Consider the following 9,820-nt stretch of genomic DNA (forward strand, 5'->3'; position numbering starts at 1 on the left):
TTCCCTACATTTTGAGCACGTTGACCTCTCCTAAGAGTCCCAGGACTGAAAATGCCATTTCTCCCAGAGATGATCCAGGTTTAGTTTAAAAGCCACCTCCCAAACCATTCTGTTCAATGAATTTTGAAGGAAGAGAAGAGCTTGGCATTCTTGCTGTCTGCTTTGACAGGGATGGAGTTATGACAGAAGAGAAATGTAGAGGCTCTTCTTCTATAAGCTGTAGAGGGATGGCGACTTCCCTGACCTTACTGCAGTAATCATTTATAGAATAAGCTGCAGTATTGAGGGCAATCAGACTGCGGACAACAAAGCGGGATGTTATCTGGCCTGCATCTAAATTAATTTGTCTAGATAAGCACAATGAACAAAATATATAGGCCTGCAAATACTTTTATTTAGCTCTTGTCTTCTGTTTCCTGGAGGAGAATGCAGAAGCAGACCTCTTTTCCCCAGTAGAGGGTATTGGGCTGTGTAATTTACTCTACTGAATGTATAGGAGTGCACTGTACCTCAAGAAGGCGGCACAGTAAGAAGGTGCTATCAACAAAGACGTGTGCAGGCCGCTCCAGAGAGCCCACAGATCAGCTCGAGGAGGAGGCATCTCTCAAAGCTTGTGAACAGAATATGCAACTTCCCATCATTTAGTTCTTCCACATCTAACATGTGTTCCTGAATTTTATCTGCCTCTTTACTGCCCCTTCCCCTTCGCAGCTGGAGAGTGCACTTGGACTGCCATCAACTAGAAGAGAGCCTGAAGGAGGGAAAAAGGTGACCTATGCCTGCCTGCAACCCTGTGAGCTGCAGCCTCACTTTCTTGATCGAGTTTCTTCAGACCTGAACACACACTGTCACTGCGGAAGGTACTTCCCTCTCCCACCACCACTTCAAAATAAAGATTAGAGTTGCAGCGTTTCACAAGACTGGCAGCAGCGTAGCTGAGTTTGTATCTTAGCTAACCGAATAAAGGCGCGTTGGAGGACACCATCTACTACGTTTAAGTCTAAACATCAGGTTAAGAATTTTAAATCAGAAGATCTGCTGTACTGGGGCAGACCAATGGCCCATCCAGGCCAGCCTCCCCTTTCTGGATGCCAAAGGAAAGAACACGAAGGAACAGGATCGCCCTTGCACTGTTCTTCCCTTCCAGTCCATGGCCCAAGCTGTTCCTCATTCAAAAGCTACTGCCAGATCTTAGTGGTCAGTGATTGCTTGTGGATCTCTTCTTCAGAAATTCACTTAGTATTTTTCTGAACCGACTGATACTTTTGCTCTCCATAACATCCTGTGCTAATGAGACCCACGATTTAATTATACAACTTGCAAAGAAGCACTTATTTTTATTTCTTTTAAGCTGCTGTATGATCATTTCACTAGGAATGACCTTCCTCTAGCAACATGAAAAATGGCATATAGTCTACCTGACATTTTTCTACCTTATTTTATAAATCCTGAAAATGTTCCCATTCTTCATGTACAGATGCCACTCTGTGCTATTGATCACTCTCGACAGAGGATTCTCAAATCTCTCCTAATTCTGAGCAAACATATGGACAATATTTTTTCTGATGAAGGTAGTTAAGTGAAGTGCTACAAGAGCACTGTGGAATCTCCATACCTGTAGACATTTATAACTGGATTGGACAAGGCCCTCAGCAACCTCGTCTAGACTCACACCTATCCCTGCTTTAAACATGAGGTTGGTGAAAGATCTCCTGAAGACCCTTCAACCTAATTTTTTGCTGGACTCAATGATTCTACTAGTACTAAAATCTTTTTAGATGGGGCAGAGGCAGAAATTAATGTCATGTTCATGGGCCCACCATGCCTTTATTCTGATACAAAAATAAATATTTTGTGGGATGTTTCTTGTTTGCTTTCCGGTAATTCTCCAGCGTTTGATTTTCTTCTCTGGCCTGTGATGAACACTAAGCTGCTGTTCCCAAAGATCTGCTTCTGAGTAACGGCAGCTAATTTTGAGTTCATCATTGTATGTGTATAGTTAGGACTGTTGTTCCCCATGTGCATTATTTTGCACTTGTCAACACTGAATTTCATCTGCCATCTTCCTGCCCACTCAGTACTGTGGGCTTCTGAGACTCTTCATACTTGGCTTGAGATCTGACTACCCTGAACAGCTCTGTAGCATCTGCAAATAAGGTTTTACTGAAACTGCAATGAAGATAAATGTCTTCACAGTTCTGTTTCTTTAAGTACCAGTGAAGGAAGTGCTCCTGACTGCTTGGATGTTGAGCACTGCAAATATTTCATTAATTCAGGAAAGCCTGAGAATGAAATAAACAAACCTATGGCCCATTTACATTACAAAGAGCTACTATACTGCAGGAACTGGCTACAGCAGGGGAGCCCAAGACACAGCACAGGAACAAAGCTCAACCCTCTCAGTGGGTTTTTGCTGCCCCATATGCTGACACTGGAAGTCATCCTTGCCCCACGTGCAACTCGTGCATTTCTCTGGACCAGAAAAATTGATCTGTTTCTCTGTGGCGCCCGGGGTTGAGCAAAACGCCAAATGACATTAGCAGTGAAGGCAAATCAGATTTCTAAAGTGCACACTTGTAACAGTCAAAGGGGTTAATAGCAAAAGACAATTTGCTTTGTGAAAATGATTAACCTGACAGCAGTCTCTTTAAAATAAATCAATGTCTTCATTTGGCCCAGACAAGGGGTCCTGGGTGGGGAGGTGATCGCTCTCCCCTTTCTCAGGGATGAAGAGATCACAAGGATGAGACACGCACACCCCGCGTTCTGCGCCGCAGAAGTTTGGCTGTGCTGACCCTCCTTCGTGAGGCAGCCGGTCCAGCCGCACCCTGCCGATCAACAGACAACAATCTCTTACAGATGGCCTGCTGGCGCAGCAAGCTTCCAGAGCCTCACCTGTACTCCCTCTCCTGAAAGGGCTGAACAAGACTGGATCTGCCAGACTCTGTCCCGGATTGTGTGTAGGTTCAGTCCCTCCGCAATCTCTGAAGCAGGGGCAGCCGTCAGCAAATCCTGCTTGTTAGCGAATATGAGCACGGGCACTCCACTAAGCTTTTCTTCATCCAAAAGCTCAGCCAGCTCCTGTATCATTTACAGGGGAGTGGGGTGGGGGGAAGATGGAGAAAGGGAAGGGAAGAAAACCTTCAACTACCAGCTGTTGTCTCTAATTAGAAATATATTTAGGGCAAACGCTGGAAGAGTGTGTTCCTCTGAAACCTAGATCTTATTATAAGAGAGAAAAAGTGTATACAATCATCTCTGCCCAAGGTTCAAAAGCTATTTCTTCCAATTACAGGTTACAAAAATCTTCATCTTGGTCTGAAATTAGCAGTTGCCTTAAAGGCTACAACTCTGTGTTTTACCAGTCCCTGCTTCCAGGAGACCAAAATTGATGAAACAGCAAAAAACATGTAAATGGCAGTATGAGAAATCTGTCTCAAATTATTGCCTGACTGGCATTTGTACCTGAGCAGCCACTGACACCATCCCGGGTATCTCTGTTAATAATGAGTTTCAGAGCTTTTTTCCAAGTTTTATACACTGCAATTTGAGCGGGAGCAGACTTTCTTTTCTCCAGAAATGGAAATCTCCCTCCCACAAGAAAGTGCTAATGCTTTTGGAGGCACTGGCTAGCTGAAGACAAGCTAGATCAGCTTTACTAGCTAGATTTTGGCTCCGTATGCACAGCACACATTTGTGGCATCTTGAGAAATGGGATTATTCACTCAAAAATGGGTGACTCAGAGAGATTCTTTTAAATAGCTCAAACCTGAATTCACACTGGATCAAGGATGGCTGAAACACTCGGGCTGTGCAATACCTCATGTGCGACAAGCCCACAGTCTCAAGTCACTTCCCTATGTGAACGAACATACGACAAACTCAGCAGGACCTGAACCTGTGGGGACTGCTGACCTTACAGAGAGATGAGTACATGAGATTTCTGTGGCTCCCTATTTAGCTGGAAAGGTCTCATGCTCTCAGATACTGTCCTGATATCTTTCATCCACTGGCTAGAAACTTTTGGATTAAATGAGTGCAGTTGGGGAGCTGCTAAACTGCAGTGGAAATCTGACTCCACCCCCCAAAAAGCAATGTTTGGGTTGGAAACCAGGATGAGAGAATGGAGTTATAAACAGAGTTGGCTTGGAATTTTTCAGCAAAATAGGTCTTTCATCTGACATGGCTGGTTTATTGTAACCAAAAGTGTTTGCAGAAATATGAGGGGTCCAGGCTGACTCTGTCTGACTTAGGCAAGTGCTCGAAGCTTCTGCTTGCTCTCCCTCTCTTTTGCCCACTGAATATTTAATTACCGATATAAAATGAAATAGCTCCAGCAGGGGAAGGATTCCCCCCACAACCCACCGTTCAGCCATTAGGGTGTGTCTATGATACTTGAGAGGCAAAAGATCTTCAAACCAGGCAGAATAGAGGGCTTTAAATGAAAAGTCTCATTTCTGGGGGGTAAATCTGTTGCTAGCTATTTTGGGACACTGTCACTTTCCAAATTTTCCAAAAGAAAGTTCAAAAATCCTATTTTTATTCCATCCTAAATCACAAAAAGTTACAAAACATCAAAACTTTGCAAAACGGAAATCTTATTTTCTGGCCAGTCCTAGCTACAAAGTTCTTAGTTTTTTTTTCAATTACATCCAAAAGACAATCAAGTCAATATGATTTCCATTTCAACTTTGTAAATAAGAAAATGGGATTCCTCAGGGTCTTGGTTTGGCAAAGTTTAAAGGACTTAGAGAAGTTTTTGCTTTCAGTATGGGGCTCCATTTGCTATTATTGTATAACTTTAATGAAAACCATTCTATTTAAACTGAATTAGGCTACCTATTTTCCTTGTTTCACATCTACCAAAATACTCTGCATTGATGTTGAAAGGCAAACCTCTCTTGAAATGCAAATTTCCCTCATAAACAACAAAACCATCTTCCTAACTTTTGCGAGCAAGGGGCACTCGGAAGCACTGAGTTACTTCAAAGGAAGCTGGGCGTAAGTAACTTACCTGACCCGTTTCTTCAAACCTTTTCCTATCGGCACTGTCAATGACATAGATCTGAAAAAGAAACGACAGGCAAAGTTACTCTTCCTAGGAGACACTCTTCTACAGTTACACATACGTAAGTAAGCTGAGCCTAATAAATACGCTTTTGGGCACAAAGATCCACGTTATTATTTATAGGAAATGTTGACAAAATTTCATGATGTTCTGAAAGGAGAGGAACCACCTCTTTTAAAGCTTGCGGGTGGACAGCCATGTGGGCAGGATCAGAAAGGAGTTGGGGGCAGTACTGGGGATGTTCTCACCATCTCCACAGCATCTATTACCTGAAGAGAACAGGAAACTGCCTGGTGTCTTTTCAAAGGCGCAGCTCACAAGCTGAACCTGAGCATAGCAGGGCAAAACCTGGGGAGCCAGCCATGGTCTGACACCTAGCACAGTGTACAAGCACCGCACTGGTGTGACTATGCCATGCTGCCCTCTGGCAGGACACACAACCTCCTCCATAAGCCATGAAGGCACACACCGGCACTCAAGGGTCAGATGAATATATTTGGGAGGACAGTGAGTTCTTCTCCATCAGGCGATCCTACTGCTACCTCCTGGAGCAGGTGGCTGGGGAGGAGGGCTGGATCCAGCCTGCAAGACTCCCATCTTCAGCTGCCTTCTTGGCCACCAAGATGCTGGAGAAGACAGAGAGCAGCTGCCTCACAAGGACTGACAGCAGAGTCCTGCCACCTTCTCAGGGCTGGGCACCCCATCCCACGGTCCACAAGGAGGTCCCGACCAGGCATCTGTCCCCTGGTACGGAGAAGGGTGGATCCCCCAAGCTTGCAGGCTCCCTGCCTTGGGAGGGAGTCTCCAGCCTCTCCAAGCAGCATGGCACGCGTTGATTTCTTTCTGTAAATGCAAATGAGCCTTCTTAGTGAAGGCAGCTGTAGGTCTGCACAGGCTCCTCAAAGGTCCTCCGAAGCATGTCATTAGTAAGTCCAGCCACCCTCCTTTCTCCTAGCAATGCTGCTGCAGTTCAGAGCGCACAAGTATCAAGCTACATCTGAAGAAACGGGGAACCTCAGTACAACACTCAGGCAAGAATAGCCTGGCATTCCTTTTTCATTACTTGCTACAGGAAGGGTGCTGGGAAAGCAGACAGGGATAGGACTGGTGACGAACACAGCATTTTGCTTCCAGTCCCTGCCGCTCCCCATCAGTGGTGATTGAAGCTGCTAGCATGTCATCTGCATGCTCTTTGGTGGCTTACAGGGAGCACGTGTCAGCCTGGTTCTCAGGGAATAGATGAGCACAGCAGCCCACCATCAAAATAAATGGCATCCTTGCAGGCAGTCTCAGCGTAAGGCTCCACGCTTCCAGGATGTTTTCGACCAAATAGTAGGGGGAGGGAAGATCTCTAGCAGCAATACCTATTCAGCTGTAGGTACTTCCTCAATGAGCAGTGGTAAGAGTTGTTTGAAACAGGCCCAAACATGTGGCAGGAGAATCCGCATGCCAGAGGAGGTAACCCAGCAACCTCGCAGACCTCTCTGCTGATCACTTGAGGTCTGCAGTCCTCCTGGGGCCAGGCTGATGCACACTGACAGAGGGTGGGGGACATGTGGCAGAGCTGGACGCAGCTGCGAGGGATGTGTCAGCAGTGCATGCACTTGGTGCCATGTGATGGGGGAAGGCCCATGGGCACAGTGTGACACACAGCCTCTCCCCACAAAGTGATGCTAAGCACATGCACCAATACTGTATCAGCTATGCCCATCCTCCCTGCCCCTCCCAAGCATCCACCTCTGTGCATTCTATTTGGGGTAGGAAACACTGACTGAAAGAAAGGAATAAGCTAGAGGGCTGGCAGTTGTGCTCTGTGGTGTAACCGGGGTGACATCTGTCCTCCTTCAAGACTCCTCAGGGGAATCTTAGCAACCCATGAACGCAATAGTCAAGAGCTACTTCTCAACTGAAAGGCAGCACCTCCCATACTATGGTGTTTCACTAACTGGCAAGGAAGAGCTCCGAGTCCCAGCCAGGCTTCCTCCTGTGCCACTCCGTTCCTTGCTAGGGAGCTATTTTGCAAGATAAGAATTGGATACAACAACGCTCGGGGCAAAAGCCACAAAAACACAGCACAGAGAAGGTAAAGTATGTGTGGAGTGCCTACTTCCAAACCAGAAAGCACTGTGCCAAATTGCTGCAGGTGCCTGTCTGAATATGCAATCAGCCAGATATCCACACCTTATTTGCCTGGGTTAAGCTTCCAAATATCACAGGTGTGTGATGCAAGACCACGCTCTTATTCAAAGGCACCTGCATAGATTTGAATTTGCAATCACTTCCTGCTTTTTAATACTCTTTAGAGGATCCTTTCTGCTTTGTGCAATACAGTTTAGGAGAAGACAGAAGAAGGGGCTCCTGGGAACTGTAGTGTATCCCATCTCCACCTTCCTTCTATGCCCAGGGCCACACAAGAGTCTGCTTCTGGCTGTGGCACTTGGTAGCACTGTTCAACAGTTTGAACAGCCATTGAGTACACCACGTCAGAGAAACAGAGCTGGAGAAAGAAATTCCCATAAAGTCGGGTGCCTCCTTTGAGCAACATGCCAAAACAAAACCTGGAGTAAGTGGGTTGGGCAGAAATGCCAAGAGGTGGGACGGGATGAAGAAATAACATGAGGGATAAATTGGCTCAATTTACAGATGCATGATCTACATCAGGTTGTCAGAGGGTAAAATGAAAGGCTAAAATGGGAGTGAGGGCTGGCATAAGACAGAGTCATCAGCATATATTTGATCCCAGTTTTGGTGTGTATGGACATAGCAAAGCACTGCACTAACATGCTGACACTTCCCAGTCTGGAACTGGGTGTCAAGCATGGAGTGCAGATAGGGGAGCTCAGCTCCATGTGCACACCAGTTATTTCATCTGAATTCACATTGCTGCTTCCCTCAAACTGATTCTGCTTCTATCTACCCATTTTCTTATTCATATAAAGAGTTTTCTCGGTACGCTGCCTTAACTGGCGTGGGAGGAGGGCAGAGAAAACAACTGTTTCCATCTCCTTCAGTCTTCAAATTCACCTTTCTTTGTGCACCTTCCATGCAGCACACACTGGGAAGGGTGGAAGCCCACAGGTTAGCACGGTTCATTGCCTTTGCCAGTGGTACATTCCCGTTACTGTTTGGTTGCGCAGTCTCTGCAGTCCCAGCGCCTGCCACAGCAGGCAAAGATCCCTGCTGCTGCTTTGCACTGTTGACTTTGATCTGCACACCTACTGCCTCCCCACCACGCACCGCTGCAGAGCTTGGACTCAGTGGGCACGATCACCTCACAGCCATGCCATGTCACCTTTTGTGATGGCCACAGAGGTGCACATGAAGTGTGTCCTGCTAGTTTCTCAAACCCAGATATTTCCTCCAGGAAGATCTCATCATTACTCTTTGCAAAAGCAATCAACTGGGTTTATGCTGTGGTGGCTGCCCTCAAACATCAGATTCTGAATTAAGTCTGAAAAAGGGAGATCTGCAGAAGAAGTTACTGAGGGTTTATTAATGCCATTTAAAGCAACAGCTTTGGATGATGCTTTCTAAATCCGCATGCCTGAGCAGCCAGGCTTTTCAGGACCCTGACAGGAGCCTTGGAGCAGAGGGTTCTATTCCCAGCTGCTCTGATCCTTCTATGGAAGCACACTGAAGCACATGACACATTAGTGAGTGTGTGTGTGACAAAAGGGAGGAAGGGTGTCTTTCCCATTTTCCCATGGGAGCCCTGCAGACCTTGCCTTTTCTCTGCTTCCACAGGGAACATTGCTTGGGGTTGGGAGAGGTCTGGAGTCCCCAGTCTGCCTTCACCCTGGCACACGTAGCTGCATGTTAGGGGTGCTCTTTGAAACTAGTCAGGACAGCACTTGAAGGGTCCCAGGGTAACATGCTCTGGCATGGGAACAAAAAGGTCCTGCATTGTAAATATAATTGTAGTCATCTGTAGCTAATTGTAAGGTAATTGCAGCCAAAACGTCAAAAACATTAAAGGACAGCCTTATGATTAAAGGACCAAAGGAAAATACAAGGGGTCTCTCTGTGTCCCTTAGTCAGAAGCTTTCCTATCTGATGCCAGACATAGCATTTAATTCTGGTGTGCCTCAGTTTCCCCAACTAGAAAACAAAGGCACCATAATGACCTACCTCTACACATGAAGCTTAAGGCACTAATACCCATGACAGGCCTCCAGAGTCCCTGGTGAAAGGAGCTATAGATGGGCAAACTACAAGTTTTTAATGTTCTTTCATTTGAAGGAGACTGAGATGAGAGGAAAGGAACTGGCTATACCCAGCACCATCCTGTGAAAGTAATCTGAATTATTTCTCCAAACATCACCGTATTTTTCTTACTGCACCCAGCCGATCTTGCCATTTCACTCAGAATAACTCCTGTTACAATGGCAACGGTGTTGCTGAGGACTGGGACATTACATTACTTGTTCCTGAATTTCTGGCTGAGACCTTGGAAAGCCATTGCATGAACACAGCATTCAACTGCAGCCAATACTTACAAGGATATCAGTGTTTTCAAAATAGTTCCTCCAGTACGGCCTGATCTTCCTCTGTCCGCCTATGTCCCATACATTCAGCTTGAAGCCTTGGGACTGTACACTTTTGATGTTAAAGCCCTGGAAAGAGCAGAAACAAAGCCACATAGACCATAAACCTGAATAGCTGGATCACATACATAAGCAGACGTTAACACCTTAAATATCCCATGACTGCAACATGCAGCAAGATAGGCTGGGGAGCCACAAAGATGGAACA

General features: G+C 46.0%; 1 protein-coding gene across 1 annotated transcript in view; it reads right to left on the reverse strand.

Annotated features, from left to right (window-relative positions):
- Positions 1 to 2,744: 2,744 nt before the first annotated feature.
- The window catches only part of ARL3 (ADP-ribosylation factor-like 3), an 8,437-nt gene continuing 1,361 nt past the window's right edge, over positions 2,745 to 9,820 (reverse strand). Inside the window, exons 3-5 of the mRNA XM_010139512.1 lie at positions 9,565 to 9,681; positions 5,015 to 5,065; positions 2,745 to 3,081 (exon numbers count right to left, since the gene is read on the reverse strand). Coding sequence (XP_010137814.1) covers positions 2,854 to 3,081; positions 5,015 to 5,065; positions 9,565 to 9,681 — 396 coding nt within the window. The 3' untranslated portion in view covers positions 2,745 to 2,853. The remainder of the gene's footprint in view (positions 3,082 to 5,014; positions 5,066 to 9,564; positions 9,682 to 9,820) is intronic.

This window comes from Buceros rhinoceros, unplaced genomic scaffold (genome assembly GCF_000710305.1).
Source record: "Buceros rhinoceros silvestris isolate BGI_N320 unplaced genomic scaffold, ASM71030v1 scaffold40130, whole genome shotgun sequence".
Classification (NCBI taxonomy): Eukaryota; Metazoa; Chordata; class Aves; order Bucerotiformes; family Bucerotidae; genus Buceros; species Buceros rhinoceros.